The following is a 21,359-nucleotide window of genomic DNA, read 5'->3' on the forward strand; positions in this document are numbered from 1 at the left end:
CGAATGAGGAACTTCAGTTCTGTGGATTTGGTTGGAAAGGATGGGCCAAACGCAGGCAAGTGGGCATCGTTTAATTTGGGAAACTTGGCCGACGTGGACTTGTTGGACTGAAGGCTCAGTTTCTATGCTGTATGACTCTATAATATATTGGAAGGGTCCTCAAATGAGGCTTTGTGGGTAGAACTTAGGAATGTTAAGCGGGCAGCTACTTTACTGGGAGTGTATTATCGCGCCCCCCCCCCCCCCCACCCAACCAAAGAGTTAGCGGGAAATAGAGGAGAAAATATGTAGATAGTTCACAGAGGTGTTTAAGAGTAATGATTGGGTAATTATACCAGGGGATTTCAACTTTCCCAACATAAATTTGGATAACCATAGTGTTGTCGGTTTAGACGGAGTGGATTTCTTGAAATGTATGCAGGGGAGATTTCTGTATCAATATGTAGAAGGCCCAACAAGGGACAGCGCTGTGCTAGACTTGGTTCTGGGGAAGAAAACAGACAGCTGTGCGATGTAGCAGCGAGGGAACATTTTAGTGATAGGGACCACAACATGGTACGGTTCAAATCTGTTCTGATGGCTTGCAGAAGACAGCTTTAGATTGGGGGAAGACATGTTTTATTAAAATAAAGCAGGATCTGGCCAATGTAGACTGGGAGAACAGCTCCTTGCAGGTAAGTCAACAGCAGACCAATGGAGGGCACTCAAAAGGAGCTGTGGACAGTACAGGTCCACATGTACCTGTCAGAGGGAAATGTAGGAGCAATAAGTACAGAGAACTCTCGATATCTAAGACAATTCAGGACTGGATGAGGAAGAAGCAGGGCTTTTAGCAAGTTCAAAGGGAACAATTCAGTTGCAGCCCGAGAGGAATGCAGGAAGTGCAGGAGGAAACTGAAGAAAGCAATTAGACGAGCAGAAAGGTGCATGAGGAAAGACATGAGAACAGGATCAGAGAAAATCCTAAGATACATTGTAAAAACATTAAAGGGAAGAGGTTAACCAAGGAAAGAGTAAAGCCATTAGGGACCAAGGGTGTGTATGAAGCTGTAGGGTATTGGAAGGTTGTTGGATGAATACTTCTCTTCAGCCTTCATGCTGGAAAAGGAGAATGTAGGTACGGAATTCCGGAAAAGAGACTGTGAGGAGCTTGCACCATTTGACGTAGGAAATGGGGAGGTATTAGAGGCTTTGTCAGGCCTTAGAAACAAACAAGTCCCCTGGCCTGGATGAATTGCATCTCGAGCTGATGTAGGAGCTGAGGCAGGAAATTGCAGAAGCTCTGACTCAAAGTTTTGTATCTTCTCTGGCCACAGGGCAGGTGCCAGAGGACTGCAGGATGCCTAATGTGGTTCTACTTTTTAAGAAAGGTAGGAGAGATGAACAGGAACTTTATAGGTCAGTGTGTCTTACATCAATGGTACGGAATGACTTGAGAAACTTCTGAAGGTGCAACCTAACACCCACTTGGAAAGGCATGGACTAATTAGGGATAGTCAGCATGGCTTTGTCAGAGGGAGGTCATGCCTAACTAATTGGTCAGAATTTTTTGAAGATGTGTGTGGACGAGGGAAGTGCAGTTGATGTAGGTTATATGGATTTCAACAAAACTTTTGACAAAGGTCCCACACGGGACACTGATTGAGAAGGTTAGAGCACATGGAATGGAGGGAAACTTGGTGAGATGGATCAGAGACTAGCTCAGTAATGGGACACAAAGGTAGTGATAGGAGGCTGTTCGAGTGACTGGAGGCCGGTGTCCAGCGGTGAACCACAAGGATCAGTACCGGGACTCTCATTGTCAGTAGTGAAAATGTGGGGGAATGTTAAACAAATATGCAGACAACCCCAAGATAACAAAGTGTGAAGCTGGATGAACACAGCAGTCCAAGCAGCATCTCAGGAGCACAAAAGCTGACGTTTTGGGCCTCGACTCTTCATCAGAGAGGAAGGGTCTAGGCCCGAAACGTCAACTTTTGTGCTCCTAAGATGCTGCTTGGACTGCTGTGTTCATCCAGCTTCACACTTTGTTATCTTGGATTCTCCAGCATCTGCAGTTACCATCATCTCTGCAGACAACACCAAGATTGGTAGAGTGGTTAACAGCGAAGAAGATGTTTGTAGGTTATGGGAGGATATAGATGGATTGTTCAGATGGGCAGACCAGTGGCAGATAGTATTTAACCCTGATAAGAGTGAAATGATTCACTTTGGAAGACGAAAGAAGATGCAGGTGTATTTAATGAATGACAGGATACTGGATAGCTTAGAGGAGCAGAGGGATCTTGCCGTAATTATTTACAGATCCCTGAAGTTGTCAGAGCATGTGTGCTGGATAGTTAAGAAGGTATGTGGAATATTTGCTTCATCAGTTGCAGCATAGAGTGTAAGAGCAAGGAGGTAATGTTGGCGTTGTACAGGGCAATGGTTAGGTCACAGCTGGAGCACTGTGTACAGTACTGGTCACCTCACTCGAAGGTACAGAGGAGATTCACCGGGATGTTGCCTGGAATGGAGAAATTGAGCTATAAGGAGTGACTAGATAGGCTTGGATTGTTTTCTTTAGAGCAGAGAAGACTGAGTGGGACATGACATAAGATTATGAGGGTTATAGACAGTGTAAATAGGGAGCAGCTGTGCCCCTTGGCTGAGGGGTGAATCACAAGGGGGTATAGTTTTAGGGTAAGGGGTAGGAGATTCAGAGGGGATTGGGGCAAAGAAATCTTCACACAGCAGGTGGTGGGAATCTGGAATGCACCGCTTGGGAAGGCAGTGGAGGCCGGAACCTTACAGCCTTTAAATAAAGTATTTGGATAAGGACTTCACATATCACAATGTTGAAGGATATGGGGCCAGTGCAGGAAACTGGGATTAGCGCACCACTAGTGGCCGTTATGTCAGCGCAGATTTGATGAATTGAGGGACCTTTTCTGCGCTGTGAGAATCTGTGACTCCATGGCTGGAGCGGTTCTTTATATCACTTTTTTCATGACCACAAAAGCGTCTTGCTACCAATTGGGTGGGCCTTAAGGTGTAGTTGTTGCAATGCAGGAAATGTAGCAAACAGTTATGTGATTTTTTTTTCCCCTCAGGATTTTAATTGAGTAATGAATGATGGCCAGCATGCTGAGGGAAGCCTGCCTGCCTCTTCTTTGAAATAGTGCTGCCAGATATTTTACCTCTACCTGAGCTAGGGCCTTGGCTTCTCATTTCATTTGTGCTTCTGGTGGAGCAGCACTCCCTCAGTTCTTCACTGGGGTGCCTGTCTTCACTTTTGTGCTCAGCTCCCAGAATAGGACTAAAACCTGGAACCTTCAGATTCAGAAACACGTGTGCTACCGACTGAGCCACAGCCAGAACTGTGAAGCTGAAAGCTCAGAGGAGATTTAGGAGAGGTATGAAACTATTTGCATCAGCAGAAGGATCAAGGAGCAGAATACCCTGATAACAAGGTGTAGACCTAGATGAACACAGCAGGCCAAGCAGCATCTTAGGAGCAGGAAAGGTGACGTTTCGGGTCTAGACCCTTCATCAGAAAAAGGGCCTAGGCCTGAAACGTCAGCTTTCCTGCTCGTAAGATGCTGCTTGGCCTGCTGTGCTCATCCAGCTCCACACCTTGTTATCTCAGATACTTCAGCATCTGCAGTTCCCATTATTGCAGAATACACTGGGTGTTTTAATCACTTTAGTTCGATATTGATATGAGGAAAAGCTATTTTGCACTGTGAGTGATGAGGATCTGGAATGTACTGCATGAGACTGTGGCAGGGTTTGTATGTTGAGCTCTGGAATATGTTGAGTGCTCCTCACGAAATCTTGGCAACTGCCGTTGAGAAGGTCCAACACTGGGTCTGTGGTGCTAGCACAGTCTTTTCCTAACTACAGTAGCAAGTGTTTGATAACAAAGACCTCAGCCAGTAAAAGATCTCTGCAACTAAACAAAAGCCTGGGCATATAGAGCTGTGGTTACCATGTGTTGAGTCATGGACTGTGTGTTAGTGACATATGAGAGTGCTTATGAAATTCTAGCAGTAGAGTCTTCTCTGCATCCACCAAATTCAAGGGGAGCACAGTCGAACAAGCACTAGGGTCCTTCTTGAAGACCATTCCCCCAGCATTTGGCTGAAGCTTTTGAAAGCCAGTTGCGCTGAGCTGGAGGGCAGTATGTCCTGATGGTCAATTAATGTCTGCTTGTCCAGATCCTGTTTTCCCAACTCCGAAACAGCCAGCGTTCCGGGCCAGCATGATAAAAATGCAGCTAATACATTCTCAATCACTCCATGCAGTACAGCACCATTGGCATTAACGATCGGGAGGAACAAAAACAGAAGTCGCTGGAAAAGCTCAGCAGGTCTGGCAGCATCTGTGAAGATAAAAAAAAATCAGAGTTGATGTTTTGGGTCTGATGACCCTTCCTCAGAAGGAGCCCCCCCTTCCTCAGAGAAAGGGTCACCAGATCCGAAACCTTAACTGATTTTTTTCTTCATAAATGTTGCCAGACCTGCTGAGTTTTTCCAGCAACTTCTGTTTTTGTTCCTGACTTACAGCATCCGGAGTCCTTTTAGCTTTTATTTAATGATTAGGAGGAGCTTGCTATCAATTGTTCAAAATGGAGACAAATTGCACTGTCTCTACATGCCTTAACTGATGAGAAAGAGCAGTGGCACAGAAGGAAGTCCTGCCCTGAGACCTCCTACCTTATGGGAAGTCCTGCCTCATGGACCTACAGTTTGTGGATCAGGTTTTTCAGTCATGTGAAGATCCATGCTAGGAACTTGTGACCCTGGTTAGATGTCACCTTGATATCAAGGTACTGCCTCCGTGCCACTGAGGGCAGATTGATTCATGGTCTTTGAAAGAGAAATCAATAATTAGCTGAAGGGAAATAGGGACAGATCAAGGGCCTGTGATCTGTGGGATTGCTCTTGTAGAGAGCCAGCACATACACAGCAGGCAAAGTAGTTCCCTCCTGCAAACGATGTTGAAAACAATCCTACCTTTCAAGCATCTCAAAGCACTTCACCAAAAACTAATGATGCTGTAACTATGCATAAGTCAGGATACAAAGGTCAACTAAATGCAAACGACTAGCAAAATTGTCTGAGATTTCTCAGCAGCTGATGATAATCTGCTATCCATGTTTCCTAATGGCCCTTCCAAAGTGACCACCCCTGAAACTGAATCAGTGATTATGGGAACTGCAGATGCTGAAGAATCCAAGATAACAAAGTGTGGAGCTGGATGAAGACAGCAGGCCAAGCAGCATCTCAGGAGCACAAAAGCTGACGTTTCGGGCCTAGACCCTTCATCAGAGAGCTGATGAAGGGTCTAGGCCCAAAACGTCAGCTTTTGTGCTCCTGAGATGCTGCTTGGCCTGCTGCCTTCATCCAGCTCCACACTTTGTTAGCCCTGAAACTGAATCATCTTGGCTGGTATGATACAGCGCTTAGGGAAAATCTTCCCTCATTACTTCCTGCATATGGAGTCTGATGCTTATTCATGAGGGAAAGGGTGTTAGTAATGTGAGCCCCAGAGGCCATACTACCCCTTCTTCTCATGCGGTTTCTTCATGAGTCTCATAGAATTCCTATAGTGTGGAAGCAGGTCATTTGGCCCATCGAGCCCACAATGATCCTCCAAAGAGCATTCCACGCAGACCCACTGCTCCACCCTATCCCTGTAACTCTTCATTTCCTATGGCTAAACCCACTAGCCTACATGGCCTTGAATACTGGGTGCAATTTAGCATGGCCAGTCCACCTAACCTACACACCTTGGACTGTGAGAGGAAACCGGAGCACCCAGAGGAAACCTGCATTGACATGGGGAGAATATGCAGATTCTACACAGACAGTCATCCGAGGGTGGAATCGCCCCCGGGTCCCTAGCGCTGTGAGGCAGCAGTGCTAACCACTGAGCCACTCTTCACGTGGACCTAGCTCGGAGTATCCAGGAACAAAGAGCAGCAATAATTTCTGGCAGTGAGAAAGATTGCTGTACTACGGCATCACGAGAATGAAAAGGTTTTGCTTTGATTGACTGCAATGTTTTTCATCAGAGCTGACGGGTTCATAAGTGCAGTTGTTTTACAGACAGTTTGTGAAACTGTGCTGTTTAATAATAGAATCCTTTCGGATTATTCACCTCTTGCAATATGTGGATTAATAAGGCCACCGGGCTGCTGGTTCAGTTCAGTTCCACAATGAGGCAGTTCCAAAGTAAGACTCTAGAATTTTCTGAGGCACCTAATTGAATTTAACAAATAACCTCTCAATAACAGCCACAATTGTTTGTATTTTACAGTGGGAAATGACATCCATCAGCATTGACGTTTGGCTTTTGGTGAATGATGTTCAGCTCGTTGGTGCTGACTGGTTCATGTCATTGGGAAAACAGTTGAAAGCAAAATGGAATTAGTGGGTGGTCAACAATCACTGGTCAAATCGAGGTCACTTTGTAATTTTATCTGCTGATGTACATAAATATAATTTTGCTTGTGTTGCTTTGCACTGTGCATTTTTTAGCTACCCTGCTGTCAGTTTCTATTTTGAAACTTGACTGTCTGAGGAAAACCATAGTCCCAAACACTTTATGAAGTCGCCAAGTTGTATGATTTAAATTGTACTCAACCACAGGACAGTCCATTTTTATCTCGTTGGTAATGTATTTTTTCTCTCCGCAGGAAGGAATCACTGTTGCGTTGTTCCCAGTGCAAAATGGCAAGATACTGCAGTACCATCTGCCAGGTAAGCTGGTAAATGTGAAGCTCAAATGCTCTCTGGGAGTGTGTGAGCTTTTTATTCATATTAGACAATCGGGTAAATACACCACGGTGTCCTTCTGTGAGTTTAAGACAGGTTAGAATTGATGGTAAGAATCACAGCAGCAAACAGTTTATTCGAAAAGAGTCTTCACAAACTATAGCAAATAACCCCTGACCAAAGAAAAAATGCTTTGGCAGTACCTTCCTATAAAAGCAGGTTGATTTCATCAGAAAAGGAATCATAGAATCCCTATAGTCTGGAAACAGGCCCTTCAGCCCAACACACCCACACTGACCCTAAGAGCATCCCACCCAGACTCATCCCCTTATAACCCACCGAATCGACACATCCCTGGACACTACAGGCAATTTAGCATGGCCAATCCACCCAGCCTGCATATTTTTGGACTGTGGCGGGAAACCGGAGCGCCTGGAGGAAACCCACACAGACGTGGGGAGAATATGCAAACTCCACACAGACAGTCACCCGATGCTAGAATTGAACCTGGGTCCCTGGCGCTGTGAGGCTGCCATGCTAACCACTAAGCCACCGTGCCGCCCTGAGGAAGGTGGTTAAATTGTACAACTCAGGCATTGTCACGATTACTCACAGCAGTGAAAAGAAAATATTGGCATTTACATCGTGCTTTTCATTATCAATAGCCTCAAAGTGTTTTCGACCAATTAACTATGTTTGAAGTGTCATGGTAGCTTTGTTTTGGAAGTATAAACAGCCAGTTATTGCACAGCATGATCCAACGATCAGCAGTGTATTATGGCCAAATTAATAAGAAAGATTATCGATTCAGCTCCACTTCACCTGTGCCTTGTTGGGTCATGTATGCAGCCCTGAGAAAGGACTCCAGTTTTCAAGGAGCGGATTATCAATTTTATTTTGTTGTCATAGACCAGCTTTTAAAAAATCTTGAGAGAACTGATGATTGTGATGAAGTTGTATTTCCCCCAGGAGTGGGAATAATTTGTCACATTGCAGAAAAGGACCTCTGCCTCAGGGCATGTCTCTTTGTTAAAGAGACGAAAGGTGAGAGCAAGTTGGTTCCAAATTAGTAGAAGAAAGGGGAAGACAGCTTGTAAACAGCGGCTCCACTTGTACTGCCTGACGATGTTTGGATTACCGATGTCTCTCTGTGATCCCCATCCGCTCTACAATGTGATTCTTAAACCCGCACTTTCAGCGGGTCTTGTGATACTCTGCAGCCACATTAACCAAATGAAGTATGGAAATAGACACAAAAACAAAATTGCTGGAAAAGCTCTGCAGTTCCCGAGGCATCAATGAAGGGAAAAACAGAGTTAATGTTTCGGATCCGGTGACCCTTCCTCAGACCACGGGGAGGGAGGCTGCGGCCTAGAGGTATAATCACTGGAATGTTAATCCACAGGCCCAGGTAATGTTGTGGGGACTTGGGTTCAAATGCAGTAATGGCAAGTGGTGGAATTTGAATTCAATACAAATCTGGAATTAAGAGTCTAATCATGACCATGAATCCATTGTCAATTGTCTGCTTCACCAATGCCCTTTAGGGAAGGAAACAGCCATCCTTAGTTGATCCAACAACAGTGTCGTTGACTCTTAGTTGCCCCCTAGGCAATTAGGGATGGGCAACAAATTCTGGCCTAGCCAGAGGCACCCTCATCCAGTGATTGAATATAAATACAAAAAAAAGTTGCAGGATTGTCTGCCCATGACTGCAATTTAAGAAAAACCTTGTTTTTGCTAGCTTGTACTTCACACAGAATTTCTATTCACTTAGTTAACCTGCACTCTAAGTCATCATTGTTTGTGAAGTAAAGCAGTCAAGTATCAGTGTAAAAGGTGCAATTTAAGAGTGGAGTTTTAGTATTTTTTGATAAACTATATTGGGGAACTATGCCTATTTGCAGCTCAATAACTTGACTGAACCAGGAAATATTTTACCACGGATTTTTGGGAATTTGGAACAGTGGTGATGAAATAAAAACAGAAAATGTTGGAAATACTCTGCAGGTTCGATCTGTCGTATAAGTTTTGCTCCCACTCTGGCTGTTCTGTCCTTGTCCTGCTGCAGAGTTCCACTGAAGCTTGACGTGAGTTCAGTGAACAACACCTCACCTTTCTACTCGCACTGTGCAACCTTCTGGCCTGAAGACTGACACTAACAGTTTCAGATCAGAACACCTGCCTTCATTCTGTTTCATAGCTTTCTTTTAGCTTGTTTTGTCATTATTGGCTTATTTCATCAGCACTCCATTTCGCATTCACACAGCTGATTGAGCACATCTTTGTTTCTATTGTTCCTCAGTTCTGATCAAGAAATATCAGCCTTAATCTTTTGCTTCTCTCCATTGATGCTGCTTGACCTTCTGAATATTTCCAGCATTTTCTGTTTTAGGTTTATATTTCCACTGTCTTTAGTCTGGACTTTTTAGTTAATGACCTTCCATCATGGTTTGGAGATAATGCTGTCTGGAAACTGGTCGATTTTTATTGTACATGAGGTACAGAACCAATTTGAGTAGATCGGGTTATAATGCATTCTTTAATTAAATAGTGGAGCTGGTTCAAGATGCTGATTGGTTTACATTGATTTTTTTCCCTTCTGGCTTGGTGGGATGGTGGTGTCACTGGCAAGGTGAACATTTGAATAATTTGTCCATCCCTGATGATCCTTGAACTGAGTGGCTTGCTGGAGTGCAGTTAGGAGTTGCCCATTTTGTCGGGAATCTGCAATCACTTTTGGGTACGGGTGATAGGTTTCCTCCACTGAGCAGGAATAGGGGTTGTTGTCATAATAGGCTCATTGCTGTAATTGCCAACACCAGGACTGGCTTCCAGTTGCAAATTGAATTACAGTCACAGAATTATACTGTACAGAAACAGACCTCAGAGATAATGGGAACTGCAGATGCTGGAGAATCCAAGATAATAAAATGTGAGGCTGGATGAACACAGCAGGCCAAGCAGCATCTCAGGAGCACAAAAGCTGACGTTTCGGGCCTAGACCCTTCATCAGAGAGGGGGATGGGGAGAGGGAACTGGAATAAATAGGGAGAGAGGGGGAGGCGGACCGAAGATGGAGAGTAAAGAAGATAGGTGGAGAGAGTGTAGGTGGGGAGGTAGGGAGGGGATAGGTCAGTCCAGGGAAGACGGACATTTCAAGGAGGTGGGATGAGGTTAGTAGGTAGCTGGGGGTGCGGCTTGGGGTGGGAGGAAGGGATGGGTGAGAGGAAGAACCGGTTAGGGAGGCAGAGACAGGTTGGACTGGTTTTGGGATGCAGTGGGTGGGGGGGAAGAGCTGGGCTGGTTGTGTGGTGCAGTGGGAGGAGGGGACGAACTGGGCTGGTTTAGGGATGCAGTTGGGGAAGGGGAGATTTTGAAACTGGTGAAGTCCACATTGATACCATTAGGCTGCAGGGTTCCCAGGCGGAATATGAGTTGCTGTTCCTGCAACCTTCGGGTGGCATCATTGTGGCACTGCAGGAGAGCCATGATAGACATGTCATCTAAAGAATGGGAGGGGGAGTGGAAATGGTTTGTGACTGGGAGGTGCAGTTGTTTGTTGCGAACTGAGCGGAGGTGTTCTGCAAAGCGGTCTCCAAGCCTCCGCTTGGTTTCCCCAATGTAGAGGAAGCCACACCGGGTACAGTGGACGCAGTATACCACATTGGCAGATGTGCAGGTGAACCTCTGCTTAATGTGGAATGTCATCTTGGGGCCTGGGATAGGGGTGAGGGAGGAGGTGTGGGGGCAAGTGTAGCATTTCCTGTGGTTGCAGGGGAAGGTGCCGGGTGTGGTGGGGTTGGAGGGCAGTGTGGAGCAAACAAGGGAGTCACGGAGAGAGTGGTCTCTCCGGAAAGCAGACAGGGGTGGGGATGGAAGAATGTCTTGGGTGGTGGGGTCAGATTGTAAATGGCGGAAGCGTCGGAGGATGATGCGTTGTATCCGGAGGTTGGTGGGGTGGTATGTGAGAACGAGGGGGATCCTCTTGGGGCGGTTGTGGCGGGGGTGGGGTGTGAGGGATGTGTTGCGGGAAATACGGGAGACGCGGTCAAGGGCGTTCTCGATCACTGCGGGGGGAAAGTTGCGGTCCGTGAAGAACTTGGACATGTGGGATGTGCGGGAGTGGAATATCTTATCGTGGAAGCAGATGCGGCGGAAGCGGAGGAATTGGGAATAGGGGATGGAATTTTTGCAGGAGGGTGGGTGGGAGGAGGTGTATTCTAGGTAGCTGTGGGAGTCGGTGGGCTTGAAATCGACATCGGTTACAAGCTGGTTGCCTGAGATGGAGACTGAGAGGTCCAGGAAGGTGAGGGCTGTGCTGGAGATGGCCCAGGTGAACTGAAGGTTGGGGTGGAAGGTGTTGGTGAAGTGGATGCACTGTTCAAGCTCCTCTGGAGAGCAAGAGGCGGCGCCGATACAGTCATCAATGTACCGGAGGAAGAGGTGGGGTTTGGGGCCTGTGTAGGTGCGGAAGAGGGACTGTTCCACGTAACCTAGAAAGAGGCAGGCATAGCTGGGGCCCATGCGGGTGCCCATGGCCACCCCCTTAGTCTGTAGGAAGTGGGAGGAGTCAAAAGAGAAGTTGTTGAGGGTGAGGACGAGTTCAGCTAGGCGGATGAGGGTGTCGGTGGAGGGGGACTGGTCGGGCCTGCGGGACTGGAAGAAGCGGAGGGCCTTGAGGCCATCTGCATGCGGAATGCAGGTGTATCGGGACTGGACGTCCATGGTGAAGATGACGTGTTGGGGGCCAGGGAATTGGAAGTCCTGGAGGAGGTGGAGGGCGTGGGTGGTGTCACGGACGTAGGTGGGGAGTTCCTGGACCAAAGGGGAGAAAATGGAGTCCAGATAGGTGGAGATGAGTTCGGTGGGGCAGGAGCAGGCTGAGACGATGGGTCGACCAGGGCAGGCAGGTCCAACTCATCCAGGCTGAACAGATGTCCTAAATAAACCTACTCACATTTGCCAGCATTTAGTCCATATCCTTGTAAACCTGCCTTATTCATAGACCCATCCAGATGCCTTTTAAATGTTGTCATTGTACCAGCCTCCACTGCTTCCTCTGGCGTTCCATACATACATCACACTCTGTGTGAATAAGTTGCCCCTCAGGTCCCTTTTAAATCTTTCTGCTCTCACTTTAAAACCTATGCCCTCTAGCTTTGGACTCCTCTGCACTTGAGATAAGACCTTCACTATTCACCCTCTCCGTACCCCTCATGATTTTATAAACTTCGATAAGGTCAGCCTCCGACAGGCCAGGGAAAATATCCCCATTCTGTTCAGTGTCTCCCCATAGCTCCAACCCTCCAACCCTGGCAACATCCTTGGAAATCTCTCCTGAACCCTTTCAAGTTTCACAACATCATCCCTACAGAAGGGAGACCAGAATTCAAAGTAGTGAAGAAGGTCACCTCAGAGTACAACGGTTCCTGAGTCAAATGAGCCAATGGACCAAGGAGTGGCAGATGGAGTTTGATTTAGATAAATGTGAGGGGCTGCAATTTGGAAAGGCAAAGCAGGGCAGCACTTAGACATTTAATGGTAAAATCCTGGGGAGTGTTGCCAAACAAAGAGACCTTGGTGTGCAGGTTCATAGTTCCTTGGAAGAAGAGTTGCAAGTAGACAGGATAGTGAAGAAGGTGACGGTATGCTGACCTTTATTGGTCACCTCAATGAGTATGGGAGTTGAGAGGCCGTGTTGTGGCTGTACAGGACATTGGATCGGCCTTTTTGGAATACTGTGTGCTATTCTGGTCTCCTTGCCGTAGGCAGGCCTGGCAAATAGTGGAGTTTGAATTCAATATTTTAAAAATCTGCAGTTAAGAGCCTTATGATGGCCAGGTTGACATTATCGGTTGTTGGAAAAACCCACCTGGTTCACAAATGTCCTTTAGGGAAGGAAACTGCCATTCCGACCTGGTCTAGCCTACGTGTGACTTCAGGCCCACAGCAATGTGTACAGCAAGGGATAGGTAATGAATGTTGGTCGAGCCAATGATGTCCACATCCCAAGTATTTTATAAAAGCAGGTGAGTGCTCATTCTTCCTGCCGACACTGATCATTCATGGCCAGAGAAACCACATTGACTTCAGTTTACAGCTGTCAGATTAACCTTGAACACCAAGCCCATCAGGAAACATGACCTTGGAGGCTTCGATTTCAATTGGGGTGTAGACTCAGCAGCAGGTGTCAACATTATCTGATCTTGCAAAACAAAAACCTTGCGCCTGAACTTGTCCTTGTTGAAAGATGAAATTTGGAAACCCATGATAAATTTATGGCTGTGTGCTAATGGTGCTTGTAGGGGCGTAGGAGAGAGCATGTAGCTGATTTACATTGGCTGTATTTGTCGCTTTGTGTGGAGTAATTGCCACTTGTTACTCAGCTTCCTGTGAAATGAACCCCTCCTACATGTGAGGGATTCAGACGCCTCTCCTTGTGTGGCCACATTTGTTCAATCTCTTATTTTATTCCTCACTTCCAGTTTTGGACTGCTTCAATTCACTTCTGCCTTTCTTTTGGTTGGTTAATATCGTATTGTTCATGTTTTCTTAATTTTAATCTATTTGTCTTTTTATTTTAAAATAAGCCCAAAGGGACTTGTTATGAAACAACAATCCTTCCAGTACAAATGCCTTGAGTAACTTTGAAACAACTCCTTCACATAGTTTTTGAATTTAACACTTGATGCAATCACTATAGCTGAGTTTACACATGTTCCCTTGACTTCTGAAGGTTCTGTCTCTTATGGACTCATTTCACTTTGGTAGAGGAGTGCTGGTACAGGGCATCCTTCAAAGATGTTCTCCCCTTCCTTCCCATTGTTTTACAAATTGTGAAATAAACCCTGGCTATCCCCAATTGATGGCAGTCTGTGTTTTGGGGATGAGCTCAGGGGTGGATGGGAAGGTGTTAAACTGGCCATTTTTCCTATTTCATGTGACCCCTACCAAAAACACAGCCCATGTGTAACATGCTTCTGTTGACTCCATCTGTACTTCCCACTGCCTCGGGAAAGCAGCCAACACAATCAAAGACCCCTCCCACCCCATTACACTTTCTTCCATCCTTTTCCATCAGGCAGAAGATACAAAACACATACCAACAAATTCAAGTATAGCTTCTTCCCTGCTGCCGTCAGAATTATGAATGGACCTCTCATATTTTATAATTGACCGTTCCCTGTGCATTCTCTGTAGCTGCAACATGATGACCTGCATTCTGTTCTGTTGCCCTGATGTATTTATGTAAGGCATGATTTATCTGTTTAGCATGTAAAACAATATTTTTCACTGTATTTCAGTACATGTGACAATAATAAATCAAATCAAATCAAATCCAGCCCGTAATGTCCTTACGTAATTTGGACTCATGTGTGATGCCAGACCCATAGCAATGTGGTTGATTTATAACTGCCCTTTTGAAATTGCCAAGCAAAGTTCTCAAGTGGCCCACTTGAGTCCTGGTTGAGTAATCTGCCCACTGCTGGGAAAACGGCATGGTGATGGTAGCATGTTGAATATGCCTCTACAGTTCCTTCCTGTACCATTTGCTAACCGCCTTGGGTTCTAACCTCACCTCAAAGGGTTTGAGAAAATCCTGCTCCAAGAAGCCAACTCACTGCCACCTTCTCGACAGTAATTAGGGACGGGCAACAAATACAGGGCCAGCCACCAACGTTGATATCCTATAAATGAATTTTTTGAAAGCTCACCAGTGAAATAAGAACCCAGGGGGTATGTTTCTTGCCGAATCATTGCCATTTTAGTTCTTCCACTACTGATATTTTAAATAGGAGCTGTGGAAGTGCGCGCGGCGCAGTGGCTCAGTGATTAGCATTGCTGCCTCATGGCGCCAGAGAATTGGGTTTGATTCCACCCTTGGACCACTGTCCGTGTGGAGTTTGCACATTCTCCCTGTGTCTCCGTGGGTTTCCTCTGAGTTCTCTGGTTTTCTCCCTTAGTCTAAAGATGTGCAGGTTAGGTGGATTGGCTGTGCTAAATTTCCCATAGTGTCCAGGGATGTGCAGGTGAGGTAGGTTAGCCAGGGAAATGTGGGGTTACAGGGGTGGGATAGGGGGATGGCTCTGGGAGGCATCTGCTTTGGAGGGGCAGTGTGGACTTGATGGGCTGAATGGTTTGCTTCCACACTGTAGGGATTCTACAATTCTATGAATTAATCCTAATGTCTTGGCCAATATTTATCTCTCAATCGACATTACCCATCATTTGATTATCATCTTGCTGTTTGTTTGAGCTTGCTGCGTCCCAATTGGCTGCAGTATTTCCCACATCACAACAGTGACTGTACAGAATTGCTTCACTCGCTGGCAAAAGCTTACGTACCTCTGGCTCAGCATGACCCGGGAAGGTACAGACTGAATAGTTGCAAAGGCATTGCCCTGCTTGCAACGTGGCCTGTAACGTTAACCCAGGCTCAACCTCATAGCTTTGATATGCGACAATTTGTTCACCCTGGGACTGTGAAGTTTCAGTAGGGATCCTTGCTACCTTAACCATGACTTGCATTTTATTAATCTGTACTGGAAGACCAATTCTCCACTCTCTGCTGAAATAAACAAAGGACTGCGAATTTTGGAATACACAACAAACATAGAAATTGGCAGAGAATGTCAGCAGCCTGTCAGGGAAGAAAACAGAGTTAGCGTTGAGTCCGATGACTGGCAGTTCAGATGTAAAATCACCAGGCTTGCAAATGGTAACTCTACTTTCTCCCCACAAATGCTCCTGGACCTGCTGAGCTTCTCTATCCATTTCTGTTTTTCAACTCGAACTGCTGTCAGGGGTGGGGGAGGTGGTCAGGGCACAGATGGGTGTTGGAAGTTTGCCGTCTTTATAAAGCTGCTTCATTGAGGGAGTGCAGCCGTGTACCTGTAAGCTATCTGTGTAAAAAAAATCCTTATACAATGCTGCAAAGGCAGCTTGAATCGTATTAAGTACATGCATGTCTATGTTGGTGGCCTCACTGTGTGTAACTGAGACGATAGTTTTATTTTAAGCAGTCAGCAGGAACAGTGTGGGAGAAATTAGGTTATGGATGCATGTATGTCGAAATGAGAGAATTATTACTGCTGTCTGCAAACTATCCACCCACCAGTGAATGATGTACGTCTGTGGATGCCAGGCAAAGACAATGAGCTGTTACTTCAGCCTGTGTGTGTGTACATGTATTTGTGGATGTGACTGAGTGTGTGAGAGACTGAGATTGTGCGTGAGACTACATATGTGACCGAGCCTCTGTGTGGGTGTGTGTCTGTCTTTGTTTGTGTGTGTGTGTTTCGGTTCACAAAGGAACTGTATCAGAATACAAACATCGTGGGGCTTGTCTTTCTGGAATTTGTCAATGGATAGTGTGGAAGATGGATGGATGGTAACCTGCTTCTTTGGGTTATACCTGCCCGAGTGTCATATTATTATCTCTTTCTGTCCTTGAAGTGTAACTTGGAATTAATTCCTGACACTAAAGGTGACACAAAAATGGCACAGGGCTGTTTTGGTGTCATAAGAGATAACTGCTGTAATAAGATAACAAAGGTTGTAGAGCTGGATGAACACAGCAGGCAAAAAAGCTGACGTTTCGGGTCTGGACCCTTCAGAAAAAAAATTACACCTTTTGTTATCTCAGACTCCAGCATCGGCAGTTCCTACTATAACTGCTGTAATAATTGTGAAGCCATGAAGGGAGTTTAAACGTGGGAAATTTAAAATTGACGCATTTATTACCGGTCAGCAATGATGGAGTCTCCGGACCCGAAATGTTAACTCTGATTTTTTCCTTCACAGATGCTGCACTTTTCCAGCAACTTTGTTGTTGTTCCTGATTTACGGCATCTATGGCTCTTTCCATTTTTATTATAGTCCAACAGGTTTGTTTGAAATCACAAGCTTTTGGATCACTGTTCCTTCGGTAGATCAGAGCAGCGAGTTGAAAAATGGTGATTTCAAATAAATCCGTTGGACTGTAACTTGGGTTTTGTGTGACTTCTCGCCTTGTCCACCCCAGTCCAACACTGGCACCTCCACATCATGATCAGCAATGATGGTAAGGATGGAGGTGTGCAAGATTCACAGCAGTATTAGGGTAGGAGCAGCAGCTGAACAAAGCTTATGGAAGTTGGAAGGTCCAGTGGAAGAAATAATTTGAGGAAAATAGAATAACGGAATTAATGCAGAATATTAACCACTGCCCTGGTCGAGAACGTCAGAATAAAGACTTGTAGTATTTTCCTGACCATTTCCAATAACTTTACGGCCAATTGAGCGCTTTGGGAGTATGGACACTTTCACACTTCACGAGAACCCTAGGGCTGTTCTCTCATTAGATCGAGACAGCTGCTCGTGGTTTTTCCTGAAGGCCACCTCACCTCAGGCAAAGGGATAAGGTTTGGAGTTGGAACTTTCATGGTCACCTCACCTGGTGCAGGAATTGAACCCATGTTTGTTGGCATTACTCTGCATCACGAACCAGTCATCCAACTAGTTGACCTCCCCCCTTCCCCATTCCTTTAGAAGTGTAGTTGCTGTTGTAATGTCGGAGGTGCAGCAGCTAATTTACACAGCAATCTCCCGTAAACAGTGATACAATAATAACCAGGTAATCTGTTTTTGGGGAGAGCAGGCTGTTGGGTAGTGAGATGAATATCTCGAGTGTGAGGTGACACCTACAACAGTGCAACACTGCCTCTGCACTGTCCCAGGGTGTTAGCCTCGAGTTCTATACTCAAGCCCTGGAGTCATACTTGAACCGGGAACCATGTGATTCGGGGACAAGGATATTGTCAACTGTGTTTGCATGCTCTATCATTCCCAATGATGATGGGTTTAACTTCAATTCTGTTTTTCCTATCTATACCCCTAAAGGTATCAGTAAGAATCTTTGTGACAATGACCCCAGTTATCAAGTGTCTGTTGTTCGATCAGTCTGGCAATGGCCAATGTTGGCAGCCTTCAGGACTGAGATAAGGGGTAGATCTGGGTCCCTGAGCCTGTAACAGTGGCATGTTGGACCATCACATCATCACTGGGGGTGGAGGTCAGACTACTTTTGGTTTCCTGCGCCAGTTTCTGATCACTCTGGTTGTTGTCATTGAACTTAAGGCATCAAGAGTAAAACCGTAATCATTTTGATCTTGGATAATGGGAACTGCAGATGCTGGAGAATCCAAGATAACAAAGTGTGGAGCTGGATGAACACAGCAGGCCAAGCAGCATCTTACGAGCACAAATGCTGACGTTTTGGGCCTAGACCCTTCATCAGAAAGGGTCTAGGCCCGAAACGTCAGCTTTTGTTCTCCTAAGATGCTGCTTGGCCTGCTGTGTTCATCCAGCTCCACACTTTATCATTTTGACCTTGATGGCTGAGGACTGCAGTCCACACAGTGCATCTGGTAAATAAAACCAAGAACTACAGATGCTGGAATAACTGACCCAAACAAAAACAGCAATTGCTGGAGAAACTTAGCAGGCCTAACAGCATCTGTAAAGAGAACCCTGTATTGTCAGCGTAGGGGAGGCAATGACCTTATGGTATTATCGCTGGACTGTTAATTCAGTTCAGTTACTGCTCCTACCCTAATAACATTCTGGGGACCCTGGTTCGAATCCTGCCACGGCAGATGGTGGAATTTGAGTTCAGTAAAAATATCTGGAATTAAGAGTCTAATGATGACCATGAATCAATTGTTGGAAAAACCCATCAGGCTCCCTAATGTCCTTTCGGGAAGGAAACTGCCATCCTTCCCTGGTCTGGCCTACATGTGACTCCAGACCCACAGCAATGTGGTTGACTGTTAACTGCTGTCTGGGAAATTAGGGATGGACAATAAATGTTGCCTGGTCAGCGATGCCCTCATCGCTTGAATGAATAATGAGAAAAAAAACTCCCTTTGCATACCCATTTTTCTCTCTCTCTGTCTGTTCTTTCTCTTTCTCTCACCCTAGGCCCCCTTTCAAACCATCCACTCATACTTACCCCACCTCCTGTCACCAGAAATATTGATTCTCCCTAGCTGGTGTACGTTGTGAAGAAGGGTCACTGGACTTGAAACATTAACGCTGTGTTCTCTTCAGACATGCTGTCACATCTGGGAAGTCAGCCTAAGCTGACCTTGGGGGTTTCAGGGTGGGATTGGGAGATGTTTGTGTGTCTGTTACCAGGTCTCATTGCCATATCACGACTCGTCAGTTATTCTTACCTAATAAAACAAACAAATGTGGATGCTGAAAGTCTGAAACAGAATTGCTGGAGAAACTCTGAAGGTCTGCCAGCTTCGGTGGGGAGAACGCAGAGTCGATGTTACAAATCCAGTGAAGTGACCCATTTTCAGAAGATATGAAGACGATGGTGGGCGTAAATGATCACATGACATGCTGAGGAAGGGTCACTGAACTCGAAGCGTTAACTCTGCGTTCTCTCCACAAACGCTGCTGGAGCTACTGAGTTTCTCCAGCAGTCCCTATTGTCTTCAGTTATTTTTGTTTATCTTAACACGACAAGATGAGCCACACAAAGCATTGAGTATCTTGGTACAAATTGCATGACATAACGTATGTTTTTTCATCAAGGAAATGTTAATAAGTATCTGCCTGATAAGCCACCCAATTCAGAGGAGCTCATTGGTGTGAGGAAGATTCATTCAACATCTTAAATTAAGTGTAGTGACGTTTATTGGTCATTAAAACATCTTTACTTTGCAGTCTGATGTGAAAATGTATTATGTATTGCATAAATGTAATCCATCAATCAGTATTTGTCACTGGCTGGTGTTGTTTCTCATGATTTGCTGATGGCTGCACCTGTCTGAGCATTAAATTCTGAGCACTAAACAATCAGTGTTCCTGTGTAATTAAACTTGAGAACTAATGTGCAAAGAGTTGGACCTGTTCCCAGAGGTGGGACCTTCCCAGTTTCTGACATGGGGAACAGTGCAGGTGCGTGCAGTCTGTGTACAATAACTACACCCTGAGGTGAGGCATGGTCTTTCAGGGAGCGTGTCTCCCAGGTTGTCAGAAATAACTCCCAATGCACCAAATTCACAGCTTAAAGGTGAGGTTTGCATTTTTGGCTCCCACCAAAACAAAAAAAAACCTGGACTGAAAAAATGTTGCTGGATAAAGCTCCGCAGCCCTGGCAGTATCTGCGGAGAAAAATTGGAGTTAACGTTTCACGTCCAGTGACCCAGTGGTAGCTACACAAGTGTCAACATATATGCAGAAGATGGGGTTGGGGAGGGGGTAAGGACTAAACGATATGAATGATAGGTTGAGATAGAGACAAAGAGAGAGAAAAGCTATTGCACAAACAAAGCAGTGGGTATTAATCAGGCTGGGAGGGTGAACAGCTATTAATGAGAACTGCTGTTAGCTAACGGTGGGTTGTGTGTGTAATAGCAGACAATGTGATAACTAGGCCTAGTGTGTGAGGGTAGGAGGAAGGACATGAGAGAGCTCAAACCCTAAAGTTATTGAATTACATTCAATTTTAAGTCTAGAATGCTGCAGAGGTCCCAAGCGGAAAATGAAGTCCTGTTCTTCTAACTTGCAGTATTAATAGCTATTCATCCTCCCAGCCTGATCATGATCCACTCCTCTGTCTGTCCAGCTGTTGTTCTCTCTGTTTGGACTCTATCTCCACCTACTGTTTAGTATTCCCCCCCCCCCCCCCCACCCCATCTTCTGTATAAATACCAACTTCATCCTAGCTACTATCAGTTCTGAGGAAGGGTCTCTTTGCTCAGCTTTTCTGGCAATTTCTGTTTTTCTTTCTGATTTTCCAACATCTGCAGTTATTGCAGTCTTTTAAAGACCGACTGTTGTTCCACTGAGGTCCTGAAAGTGAGCTGGGGTGCTCGCCTTTCGGATGAGCTGTTAAAACCAAGGCCCCGTTTGCTGAATTTGGTACGTGTGCTTAAAAAAAAATCCTATGGTGGTGTTTCGAAGATGACTAGGTGAGTTAACTCCAGTGTCCCATCGATGTTTATCCCTCAACCAACATCACAAAAACACACAATTTAGCCATAGTTGTGTTCCTGTCTGTGGGAGTTGGCCACCGCTAAGCTCCAGCAGTAACTGCAGGACTTCATTCACTCTAAATCACTTTGAGACACCTAATAGCCAGGAAAGGCCCTTGATAATTGCACGTTCTTCCTTTCCTTTACCAGAGAACTTGGCTTCAGTTGCAGGAAGCATGTGAGGAATGATCCAGATGCTCATTTGTGGCTTTTCGAGCCGCATGGCCAATGGAAACCATTGTTAGCTCTCGTTTCTACTGTGAATTGTGCATTTGGACAGTGCAGCTGTAGTTCTTAGAAGGCATGAGCCTACTGCTGCAACTAGAGGCCATTACATGACTCTAAATTGTCAATTGCAAGTCAGATAGAATGCAGGATGGCAGGCGTGGGAAGTGGAACTGTGTTATACTGGAGTGCCGTACACAACAAATTTCATCTCTGTTATAAACTGTGTGAAATCTCAAAGTGGAATTACTACCGGCAAGCTCAGGTAAATCTCAAAGTATGCGGAGGTAGTGGTTTAGTGTTATGGTCACTGGACTAGTAACCAGAGCTGCAAGCTAAT

The 21,359-nt window shown here is 45.6% G+C and overlaps 1 protein-coding gene across 4 annotated transcripts in view; it reads left to right on the forward strand.

The window, feature by feature from the left end:
• Positions 1-21,359, forward strand: part of smyd3 (SET and MYND domain containing 3) — a 730,951-nt gene that overhangs the window by 195,319 nt on the left and 514,273 nt on the right. For 3 of the 4 annotated variants that reach the window (XM_048536552.2, XM_059648728.1, XM_048536554.2), the window contains one exon: positions 6,683-6,746. In XM_048536552.2, the coding sequence (XP_048392509.1) occupies positions 6,683-6,746 (64 nt within the window). Of the gene's footprint in view, positions 1-5,974; positions 6,024-6,682; positions 6,747-21,359 lie in introns of those variants that run through there. The other variant, XM_059648727.1, reaches the window with a different exon arrangement.

The sequence above is a fragment of the Stegostoma tigrinum genome, chromosome 9, assembly GCF_030684315.1.
Source record: "Stegostoma tigrinum isolate sSteTig4 chromosome 9, sSteTig4.hap1, whole genome shotgun sequence".
In the NCBI taxonomy this organism is placed as follows: domain Eukaryota; kingdom Metazoa; phylum Chordata; class Chondrichthyes; order Orectolobiformes; family Stegostomatidae; genus Stegostoma; species Stegostoma tigrinum.